This window comes from Cherax quadricarinatus, chromosome 60, assembly GCF_038502225.1.
Source record: "Cherax quadricarinatus isolate ZL_2023a chromosome 60, ASM3850222v1, whole genome shotgun sequence".
NCBI lineage: Eukaryota > Metazoa > Arthropoda > Malacostraca > Decapoda > Parastacidae > Cherax > Cherax quadricarinatus.
The window spans coordinates 25370490-25389950 of record NC_091351.1 but is presented as its reverse complement, the minus strand read 5'-3'; the positions used below and the strand labels follow the sequence as shown (position 1 = coordinate 25389950).

The 19461-nt window shown below is 43.3% G+C and overlaps 1 protein-coding gene across 1 annotated transcript in view; it reads right to left on the bottom strand.

Annotated features, from left to right (window-relative positions):
- LOC128694527 (Y+L amino acid transporter 2-like) overlaps positions 1–19461 on the bottom strand; it is a 128096-nt gene that overhangs the window by 4707 nt on the left and 103928 nt on the right. The window contains exons 7-8 of the mRNA XM_070097834.1: positions 14631–14780; positions 2209–2386 (exon numbers count right to left, since the gene is read on the bottom strand). Coding sequence (XP_069953935.1) covers positions 2209–2386; positions 14631–14780 — 328 coding nt within the window. The remainder of the gene's footprint in view (positions 1–2208; positions 2387–14630; positions 14781–19461) is intronic.

Below are 19461 nucleotides of genomic sequence, written 5' to 3'. Positions count from 1 at the left end.
AAATGGCATAATAATAATCATAATAACAAAAACATGAAGAACAAGAAGATGAAGAAGATTTATTATTATCATTAACACATCGCCCGTTTCCCACCAAGGCAGGGTGACCCGTAAAAAAAAACTTTCATCATCATTCACTCCATCACTGTCTTGCCAGAGGTGCGCTTACACTTCAGTTATACAACTGCAACATTAACACCCGTCCTTCAGAGTAGACACTTTACTTCCCATCTCCAGGACTCACGTCAGGCCTCCGATTTCCCTGAATCCTTCATAAATGTTACCTTGCTCACACTGCAACAGCGTGTCAAGTCCTAAAAACCATTTGTCTCCATTCACTCCTATCAAATACCCTCACACATGCTTGCTAGAAGTCCAAGCCCCTCGCACACAAAACCACCGTTACCCTCTCCCTCCAACCTCTCCTAGGCCGACCCCTATCCCTCCTTCCCTCCACCACACATTTATACACTATAAGTCATCCTATTTTGTTCCATCCATGCCCGAACCACCTCAACAACCACTCCTCAGCCCTTTGGATAATAGTTTTGGTAATCCAGCACCTCCTCCTAATCTCCAAACTACGAATTCTCTGCATTATATTCACACCACACATTACCCTCAGGCATGACATCTCACCTGCCGTTACCCATGCTTCACACCCATATAAGAGTGTTGGTACAACTATACTCTTATACATTCCCCTCATTGCTTCCATGGACAAAGTTCTTTGTCTCCACAGACTCCTAAGTGCACCGCTCACCCGTTTTGCCTCATCAATTCTATGATTCACTGCATCCTTCAAAAACATATCTGCTTACACGTCCACTTCTAAATATCTGAATACATTCACTTCCACCATACTCTCTCCCTCCAATCTGGTATCCAATCTTTCCTCACCTATTTTTTTATCCTCATCGCCTTACAATTTCCTATATTCACTTTTAATTTTCTTCTTTTACATACTCTACCAAACTGATCCACCCAACCTCTGCAACTTCTCTTCAGAATCTCCCAAAAGCACAGTGTCATCAGCAAAGAGCAACTGTGACAACTCCAACTTTGTGTTAGTTTCTTCACTGCTTTCAGTAACCTACTTCCTATTCTATACACCTGAAACATCTGTTACATTGTTCCCCTAACCACCCTGTCATATACTTTTTCCAAATCCATAAACGCCTGAAAAACCTCTTTACTCTTACTGTTTACCTATATGAGTCACTGTAAACAGTTAGTCTACGCACCTTTCCTAAAGCCTCCTTGTTCATCTGCTATCCTACTCTCCATCTTACTCTTAATAATAACTCTACCATACACTACCAGGTATGCTCAACAGATTTATCTCCCTATAATTTTTGCACTCTCTTTTGGCCCCTTTGCCTTTATACAAAGGAACTATGCATGCTCTCTGCCAATCCCTAGGTACCTTACTCTCTTCCATACAGTTATTAAATAATGGCACCAACCACTCCAAAACTATATCCCCACCTGCTTTTAACTTTTCTATCTTTATCCCATCAATCACAGCTACCTTACCCCCTTTCATTCTACCGTCTGCCTCACGAACTTCCCCCCCACACTGACAACTGGCTCATCCTCACTCCCATAAGATATTATTTCTCCTTGCCCTATACACGAAATCACAGCTTCCCTATCTTCATCAACATTTAACAGTTCCTCGAAACATTCCCTTCATCTTCCGGATACCTCTAATTCTCTATTTAATAACTTTCAAATTTAATAACTGTCAAAGCCATTCGTTCTCTAGGCTTCCTCAACTTATTAATCTCACTTCAAAACTTTTTTTTTTTCAACAAAATTTGTTGATAACATCTCACCCACTCTCTCATTTTGTTCTCTTTTTATATTGCTTCACCACTCTCTTAACCTCTCTTTTTCTCCATATACTCTTCCCTCCTTGCATCACTTCTACTTTGTAAAAACCTCTCATATGCTAACTTTTTCTCCCTTACTACTCTCTTTACATAATCATTCCACCAATCGCTCCTCTTCCCTCCCGCACCCACTTTCCTGTAGCCACAAACTTCTGCTGAACACTCTAACACTACATTCTTAAACCTACCCCGTACATCTTCGATCCCATTGCCTATATTCTCACTAGCCCATCTATCTTCCAATACTTGTTTAGAAGAAGAATTAGAATTAATTAATTAATTGCACTCAGTTGACAGTGTCTAGCTCACTGACCCATAACCTGGAGCAACTTCTGTGGTTTGTTCTGTCTGTGGATGGTGAAGTAGTAGACTGGAAGAGCAGTTCCAAGGACGATTACTGCCACCAACATCTCCAGTGGTTGAAGGATCAGAGGGAACACCACCAGGAACACACAGACGATGAAGTATATTATGGGGAAGCCGATCCACACCTTGCAGGGAAGGAAATGACTAAAATAAACATCTTAAAATGATCATTTAAATTGTGATGAAAGAGAAGATATTGAGATGTTTGAAGTTTCTCTCGATTTTATTCTGTGTAAGTTTGATTGTGTTATTTCTAATAATCAAATTGATTTCAGTGAAATAAGTGGAGAATGTCTCTTCTGATAAAAATAAGTCATAATGTTTGACTTTATTTGGTAATCAAAGGTTAAATGTATATAATGAACTTTTATATGCCATAAACATTGTGAAGGAAAAGTTCACTGTATATGAGTGGAAGTATGAATGAGTGGTGAAGGAAGTATGAATGTTCTGAAGGTGGTGTGCCAGTCGTTACCTTTACCACCCAACTTTATCCACCCGGTGGATAAAGTAGGGGGGTAAAGTAGGTGGATGAAAGTCACCTGGATTTCTGCTCTCATCAAGTCTGTAAGTAGGGAGTTCCATTCTTGGTTATTTGTTATATCATGTTGGGTTTTCACTTAATATAAACAAGAGTACCAGTCTTCTTATATTTTCTTGGGGTTTTAGTTAGTTTTAGCTAGACCTGATTTAACTTACATATTTTAACATAATTTTCTTAGTCCTCACCATTTCTATTAAAGGCCTTCAACCTAATATGTGAGCGACTGCTTGTCCGGATAATAATTTTCCCCCAACCTTGCTGGTCGGATGAGGTCACCCAACACAGGTGAGACAAGGTGAGCAGCAGGATCTAGGTCACCAAACACAGGTGAGACAAGGTGAGCAGCAGGATCTAGGTCACCCAACACAGGTGAGACAAGGTGAGCAGCAGGATCTAGGTCACCCAACACAGGTGAGACAAGGTGAGCAGCAGGATCTAGGTCACCCAACACAGGTGAGACAAGGTGAGCAGCAGGATCTAGGTCACCCAACACAGGTGAGACAAGGTGAGCAGCAGGATCTAGGTCACCCAACACAGGTGAGACAAGGTGAGCAGCAGGATCTAGGTCACCCAACACAGGTGAGACAAGGTGAGCAGCAGGATCTAGGTCACCCAACACAGGTGAGACAAGGTGAGCAGCAGGATCTAGGAATACATCCGAAATGTGATATTTCCTTCATTTTTGGGAGCTCTGTTGTTCCTCTACCTTTGGGATGAACAACTTTTTCTTCACAATCCTCATATAGAGAACTGTTCTGTCTCACACCCACTGAACTGATCAACTGTGCTGTCTCACACCCACTGAACTGATCAACTGTGCTGTCTCACACCCACTGAACTGATCAACTGTGCTGTGTCTCACACCCACTGAACTGATCAACTGTGCTGTCTCACACCTACTGAACTGATCAACTGTGCTGTCTCACACCCACTGAACTGATCAACTGTGCTGTCTCACACCCACTGAACTGATCAACTGTTCTGTCTCACACCCACTGAACTGATCAACTGTTCTGTCTCACACCCACTGAACTGATCAACTGTTCTGTCTCACACCCACTGAACTGATCAACTGTGCTGTCTCACACCCACTGAACTGATCAACTGTTCTGTCTCACACCCACTGAACTGATCAACTGTGCTGTCTCACACCCACTGAACTGATCAACTGTGCTGTGTCTCACACCCACTGAACTGATCAACTGTGCTGTGTCTCACACCCACTGAACTGATCAACAGTGCTGTGTCTCACACCCACTGAACTGATCAACTGTTCTGTCTCACACCCACCGAACTGATCAACAGTGCTGTGTCTCACACCCACTGAACTGATCAACTGTGCTGTCTCACACCCACTGAACTGATCAACTGTGCTGTGTCTCACACCCACTGAACTGATCAACTGTGCTGTGTCTCACACCCACTGAACTGATCAACAGTGCTGTGTCTCACACCCACTGAACTGATCAACTGTTCTGTCTCACACCCACCGAACTGATCAACAGTGCTGTGTCTCACACCCACTGAACTGATCAACTGTGCTGTCTCACACCCACTGAACTGATCAACGGTGCTGTCTCACACCCACTGAACTGATCAACTGTTCTGTCTCACACCCACTGAACTGATCAACTGTTCTGTCTCACACCCACTGAACTGATCAACTGTGCTGTCTCACACCCACTGAACTGATCAACTGTGCTGTCTCACACCCACTGAACTGATCAACTGTGCTGTGTCTCACCCACTGAACTGATCAACTGTGCTGTGTCTCACACCCACTGAAGTGATCAACTGTGCTGTCTCCCACCCACTGAACTGATCAACTGTGCTGTCTCTCACCCACTGAACTGATCAACTGTGCTGTCTCACACCCACTGAACTGATCAACTGTGCTGTGTCTCACCCACTGAACTGATCAACTGTGCTGTGTCTCACACCCACTGAACTGATCAACTGTGCTGTGTCTCACCCACTGAATTGATCAACTGTGCTGTCTCTCACCCACTGAACTGATCAACTGTGCTGTCTCACACCCACTGAACTGATCAACTGTGCTGTCTCATACCCACTGAACTGATCAACTGTGCTGTCTCACACCCACTGAACTGATCAACTGTGCTGTCTCACACCCACTGAACTGATCAACTGTGCTGTCTCACACCCACTGAACTGATCAACTATTTCTTAAACGTCCTCCTTTAGGGAACTCTGCATTTTCCCAGTACACATGTGACTGCTCTCCAGTTTTCAACAACAGTCGGCAGCCGAACTCTGTTAATTACGCTGCCAGCCGTGCCAGCCGGGCTGAACGACCGCCAGAGACCACAGAGTGCTACCATCGGCTTCTCGTTCCACCACAGTGATTCCTGAGCTGCTTGCAAATAACATCGGCAAATTGGAATACCATCTTTCCGGCATATATATATGTCACCTTTCCTTCATTAGAGTTATTCATATATTTAATTTTTCCATCATTTGCTTCAGATAAGATTAGTTTATACCTGAAGTATTACCTGGAGAGAGTTCCGGGGGTCAACGCCCCCGCGGCCCGGTCTGTGGCCAGGCCTCATGGTGGAACAGGGCGTGATTAACCAAGCTGATACTGCTGGCCGCACGTAATTCAAAGTACGAACCACAGCCCGGCTGGTCAGCTACTGACTTTAGGAGTCTGTCCAGTGCCTGCTTGAAGACAGCCAGGGGTCCATTAGTAATCCCCCTGATGTATGCTGGGAGGCAGTTGAACAGTCTTGGGCCCCTGACACTTATTGTGTTGTCTCTTATCGTGCTAATGGCACCCCTGCTTTTCATTGGGGGGATGTTGCATCTTCTGCCGAGTCTTTTGCTTTTGTAGGCAGTGATATTCGTGTGCAGGTTTGGTATTAGTCCCTCTAGGATTTTCCAGGTGTATATAATCTTGTATCTCTCTAGCCTGCGTTCCAGGGAATACAGGTTCAGAAACTTCAGGCGCTCCCAGTAATTGAGGTGTTTTATCTCCGTTATGCGCGCCGTGAAGGTTCTCTGTACATTTTCTAGGTCAGCAATTTCACCTGCCTTGAAAGGTGCTGTGAGTGTGCAGCAATATTCCAGCCTAGATAGAACAAGTGACCTGAAGAGTGTCATCATGGGCTTGGCATCCCTAGTTTTGAAGGTTCTCATTATCCATCCTGTCATTTTTCTAGCAGATGCGATTGATACAATGTTATGGTCCTTGAAGGTGAGATCCTGCGACATGATCACTCCCAGGTCTTTGACGTTAGTTTTTCTTTCTATTGTGTGGTTGGAATTTGTTTTATACTCCGATGAAATTTTAATTTCCTCACGTTTTCCATATCGGAGTAATTGAAATTTCTCATCAACGAACTTCATATTGTTTTCTGTAGCCATTTAAAGATTTGGTTGATGTCCGCCTGGAGCCTTGGAGTGTCTTCAGTGGAGGACACTCATGCAAATTCGGGTGTCATCTGTAAAGGAAGACATGGTGTCGTAGCCGCCACCGTAGCCGCCACCGTAGCCGCCACCGTAGCCGCCTCACACTTTACTATGTTGACTACCACTCTTTGTGTTCTATTTGTTAGGAAATTATAGATCCATCTATCACGCATTTTGTGTGCTATTACGCCATGGTCACACTAGTCAAAGGCTTTTGCAAAGTCTGTATATATTGCATCTGCATTCTTTTTGTCTTGTAGAGCATCCAGGACCTTGTCGTAGTGATCCAGTAGTTAAGAAAGACAGGAGCGACCTGTTCTAAACCCATGTTGCCATGGGTTGTGTAACTGATGTGTATCTAGGTGGGTGGTGATCTTGCTTCTTAGGACCCTTTCAAAGATTTTTATGATATGGGATGTTAGTGCTACTGGTCTGTAGTTCTTTGCTGTTGCTTTACTGCCCCCTTTGTGGAGTGGGGCTATGTCTGTTGTTTTTAGTAACTGTGGGACGACCCCCGTGTCCATGTATATGTTTCAAGCTCATTATTCCAGCCAATGTTAATCATGGCTGTTATAAAGTTATTAACAACTGTCTCATTATGTAATCTGAAGGTAACTTTAGTAGTGTCTTAGGGCAATTTATCTACGTTGGTTATGAGAAATGTAGAGTAGTGGTCTGTGGTGTTGTCTGTCATTATGCCTGATTTTAAAGGGGATATGGTGTTGGTCCAGATGTGGTCTAATAAGGTGATACTAGTCTCGGAGATTCTTGTAGGTTTTGTTACTGTTGGTAGCAACAAGCGGTTACTCATAGTGTTTGTGAATTCGGTTACTTGTGGGTCCTGGTCATGTAGTAGATTTATATTGAAATCTCCTGTGAGCAGCAAGTGATCTTTGTTCATATGTGCATCAGTTATCATGTTTCCTAATTTTTCACTAAAATGGTAAATGTTTGACTTTTGTACTCTGTAAACGTTTATCACTGTGAGGGTTTTTTGCAGGTCTTTTGATTTAAATTTAGCTATAATACATTCTCCATGATCATCTCTCGTGCAAGAATTTTTGATACAATCTAGTTGATCTGAGTAGTATATAGCTGTGCCATCCCCTTGCTGACCTGTCCTACAGTTGTGTATGGCTGTGTAACCAGGAATGGCATAGACATCTGTAGTACCAGGCTTCAGCCAGGTTTTGGTGAGTGTGATGATTGACATATTGATATGAAAGGAACTGAGTAATGCTGTGAAGTTATCGTAATATTTGCTCATTGATCTGGCATTGTAATTAAAGATAGTTTTGTTATTGTTGGCTCTGAGTAATGTCTTTGATTGGTCTGCTGTATAATAATTACAGTTGCTGTCTGATTCGTGTAAGTCATTTAATAAAAGGTTGATATCAGGATCAATGCTTGTAATCATAAGATTGTGGCTTTACAACTAAACTTATTAAATAAGGTATTACCATTCGCCTCTCAACCACTGGTGTGAGAGGACGCTCGTTTTGACTGCTACACCCTCTGGTGGTTTTCTTTGGCAGTGCATCGACAAAATGGCGGAGGGAGGAGTACGCCGTGTGAACACTGTCTGCATAGAACTGGTCAGAGGCACGCTTAGTACTGCAACGATGAACGTCCTATTGCCAAACATCAGAGACGTCTACGGTGTACCAACAGAGGAATTATACGGTGTGGCGCTGAATGGAACGACGAGAATCGTCGTCAAACTGAATCGTGCCAGTTTGTATGACAGGCTCGTTGAAGAATTCCAGGAGAATAGAATAACTGTCAACTTGGCAGTGGACGTCATCATGCACGATGTTTCCAAATATTACACATGGGTTAAGGTGCGTAATGTGCCTTTCGAGGCAACTGTGTATGGGTTGAAGGAGGCTTTTAGCAGCTATGGCCGGGTGTATTCGGCGACGATGGGAGTCTGGAAGGATGGGCCGTATGAGGGGCTCCCTGAGGGATCCTATACTCTCAAGATATTGTCGGCACGGCTGATCCCGTCATACGTAACGTTGGTGGGACACAGAACGCAAGTTTTTGTGCATTACGCTGGTCAGCGGCGGACGTGTCGCCTCTGTTGCTCTCATGATCATATGGCGGCACAGTGTCTCAGGTGACAAACGTCCAGAGGGCCAGAAGCGTCGGCAGTGGGGCAACGATTGTGTTATTTGGGGCCCGAGCGAGACGGTGGTGCTGACTTGCAGGGTGGTCGCTGGAGCGAGGAGGTCGACCGTGAGGAACAGTCGGCTGACAGGTGTGTAACGCTCCCTGAGCGTTCAGAGGATGTGGACGAATTGCCAGGTGAGCAGGGATGTCAGGATAGCGCACCCCAGGAGCGCTTCATGGGCGAGGTACTCCAGGAGTTTTTGGGAACGGCTGTGACTGGTGTCTTCAGTGCAGGTGAGGAAGTCATGACGGTCCCATTGCCTGGGGGAGGGAACCCCAGTGCAGGTACCTGGCAGCAGGTGGTGCAAGTAGAAGTTCATCAGGAGCAAGGCCAGGACGTGGATATGAGTGTCAGTGGCGGCTCCAGAAAGAGACCTGCTGGAACGGCAGAGGTAGAGGAGGCTCTCACGCCAGGCCAGAGCCCAGGGAAAAGGGCGTGGGCGGCAGAGGAGTTGAAGGACGTATGGGCTGGCCCAGTGACCCAAGAGCTACACAATAGACGGACACGGGAGAGTGATGGTGATCAGGTAAAGACATGTGAGGTGCCTGGGCGCCGAACGGGGAAAGTCGCCATGAGTAAACCACAGCGGCATAGAGGAAAGCCGCGACTTATATAGCTTTCACGAGTGTTACTCTTAACTTGAATGGTCTCCGGTCGGAGATCAAGCGAATGGCTGGTTTGGTTTTTGCGCAGGTACCGGGTTGATGTGTGTTTTATACAGGAACATAATTTTCGGTATGGATGTGATTTGAGGTTGGACGGTTACAAGATGTATGTTAGTTCTGCCGGCAGTTTAAAGGGGAAGTTGCAATAGTCATCAGGGACACCAGCCCCTTACGTGTCACGGGTTGGGAGGTGGAAGGGGGAGGGTAGTGAGAGTAGATGGGGTATGGAGTGAGAGGCGCGTTTGTCTTATAGGTGTGTGTATATGCCAGCGTCGGGTAACGTAAGGGTTAAAGCAGATTTTGTGAGGGAGGACTTGTATTTTTTACGGGCTTTGCCGGCGGTCACGATCATCGGTGGGGATTGGAACTGTGTGATTCGTGAAAGGGACGTGGAACCAAGGGGGGCAGGGTGTGTACTGAAGGTTCTGCGAGACTCATTGCAAGATGTTGGTGTCGTGGACGTAGTGGGGGGAAGGGGTCGTTTAGCGCCTGAGCATACTTTTGTCAGGCGAGAATATGCGGCACGACTAGACAGGATTTACGTAATGCGGGGTATAGAGGTAAGGAACGTGCAAACGGTTGATGTAGGTTTCTCAGATCACAGAGGGGTAATAGCTGACTTGCAGTGGGAGGGAGTGGTCAGAGTTCATGCTGGTTATTGGAAGTTGAACGTAGGATTGCTCTGGGGTGAGGAAGGGGGTGCAGGGTTCGAAGAATGGTGGGGTAGGGTCACAGGGGGTAGGGATAGACTACTGCAGCTCATTGACTGGTGGGAGTCGACAGCAAAGCCTTGTATTGCGACCTATTTCCGAGGCAGGGGGAGGGAGGAAACGAGGTGGCGTTACAGCTTACAAAATTATTTGGAATCACAGCTGAAGGATTGCTACGACAGGGGATGTGGGAGGGGTGGTGAGGTGGAATCTATAAGGGATAGACTTGCGGACATCCGCAACGAATGGTTCCGTGGAATACGTTATCGTTCAGGATTGGAGGACGTGCTATGGGGAGACAAGCCGTCTGGTTTTGTGTTACAGAAGTTCCGAGAGCGTCGTGCTGTGACTACCATGTTGCGATTAGTGGCAAGTGCCGGGGTGGGGGGATACCAGGATGGTACGGTTTTTGCCACAACAGAAAGCATGAGCTCTTACGCTGATGCTTGGTTTCGGGAAAAATGGAGGGGACAGGTGGGTATAGGTTCACATGATTTTGCAGGGGAGGGTTGTAATGTATTGGGGACGAAACTTCGTGAGAGTTTGGAGGAGGATATACGTGAGGAGGAGGTAGCGGAGGCGATCTTTGGGATGCGGACTGGCAAGACGCCGGGCATTGATGGTTTACCAATAGAATTTTATAGGACGCATTGGGGTTGCATTAGGCATTTATTTGTCGGGGTTCTAAATAATATGTTGGCAGGTGGGAGGATGGGTCAGTCCTAATGAGCGGGTTTTGTAGTGTTGGTTCCTAAGAAGGGTGGCGGGTTTGGCCTGAGTTCTTACAGGGCAATTTCATTAATGTGTGTAGATTATAAGGTTTTTGCGAGGATATTGGGCAATCGTTTGAAGGGGGCCCTGTGGTCGGTATTACATGTGGGACAGTATGGAATCCCTGGGAGAAGTATGAGAGAGGGGCATGGACGTATCAAAGATTTCCTGGAGGGGGGTGGGGGAGGAGGTGTTCTTGGTTTGGACTGGGAAAATGCGTATGATTGTGTGGTTAGGGGTTTTATGCACGAGTGTTTGGCTTGGGTTTTGGTGCGAAAGTGGTGGGTTGGGTAGAAACATTGTATGCTGGGGCAATAATGAGGGTTCAGATGAATGGACGACTGGGGAGAAATATATGCATGGAACGTGGTTTGAGGCAGGGATGCCTGCTTTCCCAAATCTTGTTCACATGTGTCCAAAATCCGTTGTATGAGCTGGTGGATCACGGGTGGAGGACGTGATAATCAGTCGGGGGGGGGGGGTATAGTGGGGTACGTGGATGATACAACGGTTTTGATTAGTGCACGGGAGGATTTCATCTACGTGGGCGAGGTCATCGAAAAGTTTGGGGTCGCAACAGGTATGAGGGTTAACAGGTGTAAGTCTATGTTGTTAGAGGTGGGGAGCTGGGTGGGAGGGAGAATGGGCGAGGGGTTTGGATAGGATTAGGATTTGTGGGATTACATATTTGCAGACAAACAGGCAAGCAGGGGGGTTAATTCGGTGGTGGTACGAGACAAGGTGCTGGGTAGATTATGTGGACTACGAGCTGGGGATTCCTCGTTGCACCAACGGGTGATGATCGTGAATTCGCTTGTGTATAGTAAAGTCTGGGGAGAGGTAGCTGTTTACCCTTTGAGGACCTGTGACGTAACGGAGATACAGAGGAGGGCGTTGAGGTATGTGTGGGGATATGGACGGGCATGGTTGGGACGTGAGGTGGTAATGTCTGGAGTACGAACGGGGGGGTTTAGGTTTGCTAGCTTTGGGACCTAGGGTGAGAGCAATATATGTACGGGCGTGTTACTTGAGACTAGGGGGGACTAGAGGATGTAGGGTGGGGGAGGTTGGAAGAGAAGTCCGACGTTGGTGGCGGGGAAAGGAACTAGAGGCGTGTGAAGACTTGCTGCGATTCATGTTAAAAATGAGGGATGTCCGTGGTATGCATGTAGGAAGGCTGGTGAATGTAGGATTTCGGCAGGAGGCATTGTCAGGGGTGGAGATTTATCCCATGTATAATTGGAAGGTAATTTGGGAGGAATTCCGGAGGCTTTGTATACCAGCCAAGGCGCGGGAGGTGGTGTATAGATTTATGATGGGGATCCTGGCGTCTAAGGTAATGTTATGGAAAATGGGTTTTGTTGAGGATGCAACCTGCGTGCATTGTGGTGATGAAGAAACAGCTTTTCATGCAGTGTATTTTTGTCCATCCCTAGAAGAGGTAAGGTTGTGGATGCGAGGTGTTTTCGGGATGTTGGGAGGGGGGAGGGTGGCTATGTTAAGGGCGTTACTCCTTGACGTGGATGGGGTGACACAGGATGTGGCACGAGCGTTAAGATATATCATCGCGGACTATTTGTACATGTCCTGGGGAATGTGTGAGGTACTGGGCACTGGTAGGATCAGGGCGTTGGCTGCACGGTTTTACAGAACAATGTGCAGAAACAGAAGCGTCTATTGTAGCAGGTGAATTGCGTTTTTTCCTGAAGGGTGTCGCGATATGACGGTGGTAAAACTTCGCGGATTAATTGGAACAGGACGGTAATGGGCTGGTGTACAGCGATGATCTGGCGTGAAAGTTGACCGAGTAGTAGTATGATAAGGGTGGAAGCGCGGGGAAGGGGGGGAGGGGTTGGTTCTGGTATGTTGTTGGTGTGGATGAGCAATGGCTTCGCCAGTTGATATAGTTGCAACGTTGGCTGTTTGGTTAATCTAAATTGCAATAATCCACATGTCTGCTTTTGTATGATTAGTTATCCATCATAGTGTTGTGGACTCTGTATTGACCGGTATGCTTTACATGTAATGTGTTCCACTTAACGTACTTTGCTTATGCTTGTTGTCGTGTGCACCCGGGGATACCTGGGCTTTGTAGAGGACTCTGTTATCATGTGTTAATTAACCTTCGAATTTATGTTGTGAGGATATCTGGCGGTTATCACTGTTATATGTTATGTATAATAAAGTACTGTTTTATATGCACTATAACTCTGAGTTATTCCCTCATATATATGAGACCTAAAACAGAGCTGTGTTGGTCATTTTATGTTAGGGTGTTTTTGAATCATGATGAACATTGTAAGTCATTGTGTGCGCTACATATTGTTAGTTGTACAAGTTAGGTATAATATACGTGTGTGCTTAGTGTATATGTAGGAAAGCATATATGTGCAAGGTGGATAAGGTACAGGGGATGTGACATGACTACAGTCAGTGGCAGGAGTATTTATTGTGGTACTGTTATGTATTTGGTATTGTATTTTACCTGTTAGAACTGTTGGTGTCTTGGCGCCAGTGAACTTATGTATAGCACAATGTATACACTGTAAAATGTTCTTTGATACAACTTTTAAAAAGTTAGGATAACAGTTGGCATTTGTCACCACTGTAGAGTTGTTATTGTCATTAATATAACATGTTCTTAGATTTAAATTGGTTTGGTTACTTAATAAGTTAAATAAACTATGGTGTAATGTTTTATATTTTGGTGGACTGGGGTAATGGGGGGGAGGGGGGAGGGGGGAGGGGGGGAGGGGGGAGGGGGGGGGGGGGGAGGGGGGAGGGGGGGGAGGGGGGGGAGGGGGGGGAGGGGGGGTAGTTATACTGCTGGCATTTTTGCGGCTGTAATTTTACTGTGTGTATTTGTATTTTGTAGATGAGAAGGGGTAAGAGGATTCTGTATTTTGTCTTACTTGCGCATTTATATTTTGTTGCAATGGAATTATGTATCAGTGCAGCTGCATGAAGTATATATATTGACATCACTGCGTGACGCAGAGCTTCCATAATGATCACTTTATATTTGTCTGTCGATGACCTGATTCTGTATACTTTGTTTAGTTATTGTATTGTATGTTTTTAAATAAAATATATAAAAAAAATAATTACAGTTGCTGTTTGATTCGTGTAAGTTATTTAATAAAAGGTTGATGTCAGGATCAATGTTTGTCATCATAAGACTGTGACTTTACAACTAAACTTATTGACTAAGGTATTAGGTTAAACTTAAATTATCTTACTAGCTAATAGATTGTTACAGATGGTCTGAAAAATACAGAGATACAGTTTACTCTTAATATGGTACAAGTTTGCTGATGTAATATTTTACGGTTATATATTAGAGTTTGACAATAGTTGTAGATTTAGAATAGAAGTTTAATGAACACAATAAAATTGCTTGGTACTGGAAGTGATCATTAAATTAAAATTCTGTAGGTAATGGTAGTTATAAAAGAAAAAAGAAAACAATAATATAACAGTAGGTTAAAAGATGTGATTAAAAATACATGGATTAAGCTAACTCTTATTATGGCAACCATTAAGTGGCTGCTATATTAGATACTCAACCATTAAGTGGCTGCTATATTAGATACTCAACAATTAAGTGGCTGCTATATTAGATACTCAACCATTAAGTGGCTGCTATATTAGATACTCAACCATTAAGTGGCTGCTATATTAGATACCCAATAATTCAGTGGCTGCTATATTAGATACCCAACAATTCAGTGGCTGCTATATTAGATACCCAACAAATCCATGATTGCTTTATTGAAGACAAATATCAATTCAGTGGCTGCTTTAATAATGATTCCTAATAATGGTATGACAAGTTATTTTTATTATTAAGACCTGGATAACAATGAAGGGCTGTTAAACCAAGGAATTAGAGCTACCATCCCTTTTCTTGGATCAAGTCCGACGACGTCCCATTTCCAAGGTAAGTTGTAATGATTTCCATTTGAACACTTCTTAATAATAATAATAATAATAATAATAATAATAATAATAATAATAATAATAATAATAATAATAATAATAAATCATCTTGAGCCAAACATGGGTCCCACTGACCTTGATGGGTCTGTGACGGTCTGGCTGCTTGATGCGGAGCCAGAAGAATGCTCCAATGGTTCCCAGTTCGAGGAGATTATTGGTGAAGGAGAAGTAGTTAATGAGGACTATCATGTCTGAAGTCACGAACATCAACGTGGTGATAGTCGCCTGAAGGATACATAAATACGGAATATATTAGTACATGCAACAGTACATTAGGTAAGTAAGGTTCGTCAGGAAACAGGACAAGTGTTTCCTGACGCGGGTCTAAGTCAGATGATGACCCGGTATTGGAGCTTTTGGTCATCTGACCGAGGCCTTCCGCTGGCTTACCGGTCCACCCCTTTAAAAATTATGGTCATTTATAACCATTTAATGTAGTTATATATACCATTTTAGAGTCTAACAGTACATTCACACATATTGTATACATATACACAAAGACTATGCAAAAGTGTACACACATGCAAAGTTATGCAAATTCATAAATATACTCACGCATACATAAAGTACATATAGACAAGTGTGGAAAATTTTGTATCTAATTTTCCGAAATTATAGTGTATAATTTTCAGTAATGTAAAAAAGTATAAAAATGATGCTGATTTGACCTTCGAGAAAATTCGAGTGTAGAAGGGACGCTCTGCGGCTGTTCCAGGGAGGAAAAGAGGACGCCATCTTGGAATTGAATGAGTGGGATCACATTGTAATTTGCACCAGAAATTCTACGTTTTCCGAGGCTTAGTGGAATTCTGGCTTCAAAATTGGTGCTGGAAAAAATTAAAATCTGTTCCTGCTGGAGAAATAACGACAAGAAATTGGCAGGAACAGCAAGAATTCGCATGTGAGTGGGGAAGATAAGGAGCCATCACTACCTACAGCTGAGTATAACCGTCTTTTATGTAGATTCTAACTGGTCAGTGTAGTTACTATATGTTAGACAGGTATTATGGGTGATCCAGCGACATTTAGCGACCTCCAGAGAAAATCCGGTAAGTGGTATCCCAAAGTTTTGTCATTAATTGTATTATTTGTGTTATATGCTTAACATTAACTGTATCCCCCCCCTCCCAACAAGTCAAATCCAATTAATACAATCCACATCCAATCAAATTATACCAGAAGCCATAGTTTTGTTTAAGTTTAAATATAAGGTATAATTTTAGGTCGTGGCTGATGTTCCTGAGGGTTGTGGCTGATGTGAGTGAGGGTTGTGGCTGATGTGAGTGAGGGTTGTGGCTGGTGTGAGGGTCGTGGCTGGTGTGAGTGAGGGTTGTGGCTGGTGTGAGTGAGGGTCGTGGCTGGTGTGAGTGAGGGTCGTGGCTGGTGTGAGTGAGGGTTGTGGCTGGTGTGAGTGAGGGTCGTGGCTGGTGTGAGTGAGGGTTGTGGCTGGTGTGAGTGAGGGTCGTGGCTGGTGTGAGTGAGGGTCGTGGCTGGTGTGAGTGAGGGTCGTGGCTGGTGTGAGTGAGGGTCGTGGCTGGTGTGAGTGAGGGTTGTGGCTGGTGTGAGTGAGGGTTGTGAGTATCGAGGGAAACTCTCCTCCTGACCTAGAGTGTCTTAAATCCCACTTACCTCAGAGTGACAACAGAAATTAGTAAGTAATATTTACCTTAGATATGTCCTTGACCCAAATTGCTTGTATGAACATAACAGAGAAGTTCATAGATAATTTCTCACATAAAACAGCCATTTGGTCCTTTTTTGAACAGGATTTAATCAGTGATAATTAAATAATTTAATAAATAAAAATGTAATTTGACTGAAGGAAGTAAGTGGTGGGTCCACAAATTTAATCAGTTAAATTTATTGTGTTGTGGATTATAATTACCACAATTAATTGCTATGCCCAAATGTGGCTAGGATTTTAATGTATTTGTAATGATAATTATCATTAATTGTATAGCCAGTGTATTAATTGATTATTACATAGGAACCATGGATGAATATAATCAAGTTAATGTAACTGGCACATTCATGGATTATTATTAAATGAATTATTATTAAATGTTCGAAAAGGTCATATCACTAAGGCATACAATAAGTTTTTGGACTTAATGAATCAGGAAATTGTCAACATGGAACATTTAAAATTGTATTTTGATGCATTAGACAGTAGACATGAGCCATATAATTTGTTTACAAAAAATATGAAGGAGATCTGCTGGAGAATTGTTCAGATAAAGAAATGGATTTACTAATTAATCAATATATGATTTGGAAGAAGACATTTTGTCTTGTAAAAGTCAGGCTTTTAATAAATTAAAAGGTGTGAACAATGCTGTTAACCAACCTAGTATTGTAAATAAGATGTGTCTACCAAAACTCCCAGAATTATGTTTACATATATTTAATCAAGTAGAAAGTTGGGAAGAATACTGGTGTGTCTTTTAAAGCAGCTGTGCATGGTAGGTATGATGTTGCATGTGTTACCAAATGGTTCTACCTTAAAGGACAGGTAAGAGGGGATGCCCACATTCTAATAAAAGTTTTTTCAAATGTAGTTTGACTCTTACAAAGAAGCAGTTGATTTGTTGGACGTCACTTATGGTAATTTAGAGCAAAGTAGGCTGGACTTACTAACTATTGCACTTAATTTAACAACTCGAGATCACAATTGCAAAAGTTTACAGTAATTTAGTGTTAAACTGGAGAGTACTCTTAAACCTTTAAGTAATATATATAATTTGGGTGGATCAGATTGGTCATTGAGTGCCACTGTGCAGAATTAATTGTAGAGCAAAACTATGGAGTGATTATCTAATAAGTACCACAAAGGTTATTTTGGTCTGGAGAAAATAAGACTGGGTCTACTAAAATTATTTCTTCATTTACAGACCAGCCAGCCAAATAATTCTAAGGATGTAACACATAACGACTATAATGTACCTGTCAGGCCTCACAAAAGGAAAAAATATCCTAATGTTAATAATCCTAATTCATCCCATAAAAAGGGTTACATAGGCATATATTTAGTGGCAGGAACCAATATAGTGATTCTCCACATCAAAGTAAGAGGAACAAGTACCCTAATAAGAGTGGCCTAGTTAATAATGGACAAGCAAACGAAAGAGGGATTGTCTCTATTGAAAGGATACTCATTTCTCCAAGAACTGTAATGCTTATGATTCATGGGATGTGAAGGTGGAAAGAGTGGAAGAACTTGACAGATGTATCAGATATTTAGGCGGCCATAGTATAAAGGGTTCTGAATAATTGTTATCAATGCCACATAGGAAGGCATCATGTAGTAATGCGTAAGGGTTCGTATAATGATAATAATATGATGATAATGACAATAATGATCATGTTGATAACCCTGACACAACAGTAGCAAATGTAAAAACTGCAGCTAATGTTAATAATGATGGCATAGCTGAAGTAGCCTTACCTGTGGAGAATGTGAAAATTAGTGACAAAAGGCATAAAAAATATAACGGCACTACTAGACCAAGGATCCCAATGCACTTTCATAATGCGTAGTTGTCTGAATGATGTGAAACTGCGAATGGGGATCCTACAAATTTAAAATTATCTGGTTTTCTGTCGCATAAAAAAGCCCAGTTGTATGACACTGTGTATGTGAATGTCGGCCAGGGCAATGACAGGAAGCTTATCAACGGCCAGGACAATGACAGGAAGCTTATCAACGGCCAGGGCAATGACAGGAAGCTTATCAACGGCCAGGACAATGACAGGAAGCTTATCAACGGCCAGGGCAATGACAGGAAGCTTATCAACGGCCAGGACAATGACAGGAAGCTTATCAACGGCCAGGGCAATGACAGGAAGCTTATTAACGGCCAGGGCAATGACAGGAAGCTTATCAACGGCCAGGGCAATGACAGGAAGCTTATCAACGGCCAGGACAATGACAGGAAGCTTATCAACGGCCAGGGCAATGACAGGAAGCTTATCAACGGCCAGGACAATGACAGGAAGCTTATCAACGGCCAGGGCAATGACAGGAAGCTTATCAACGGCCAGGACAATGACAGGAAGCTTATCAACGGCCAGGGCAATGACAGGAAGCTTATCAACGGCCAGGGCAATGACAGGAAGCTTATCAACGGCCAGGGCAATGACAGGAAGCTTATCAACGGCCAGAGCAATGACAGGAAGCTTATCAACGGCCAGGGCAATGACAGGAAGCTTATCAACGGCCAGGGCAATGACAGGAAGCTTATCAACGGCCAGGGCAATGACAGGAAGCTTATCAACGGCCAGGACAATGACAGGAAGCTTATCAACGTAGTAATTGTGGATAGGCTTCCACAGAAAATCACTGCAATAGGATTTAGTGAAGCTACTGAAAAGCTTTCACAAAATAATGTAAAATTACCATCATCTTGTGTAAATAATGACTGTGGGACCAATAAATTTTTAACAGGGAGTGATTATTATGCTTCATTTGGAAAGGGTATGGTAAAGAAATGTGATGTTACTCTTCTAAAGACAGCAGGTCATGTAATATATAGTAGGCTGTCTCATACTAATAATGAATGACTAGAGGAAACAATAAATACAGCCACTGTGCGTCTTGCTCATGAAATAGCTCCCCAGTATAAATATTGTTCCATAGAGGATGATGATCAGCCAGTGTATAAACTGTGGGAACTGGACAGCGGCAGAATCAATGTAACTGAAGAAAGCCTAGATGATTCCTTTACTCAGGAGCTATACCTGAAGAATGTTAAATATGAATCTGGACAATACTGGATGTGACTCCCGTGGAAGCTGAATCATCCAGAATTACCTACAAATTATATAATGGCCTATGGGCAATTAAAGGCTCAACTCCACGAATTGAGTAGGACACCAGAATTATTGATTGCATATAATGATATAATTA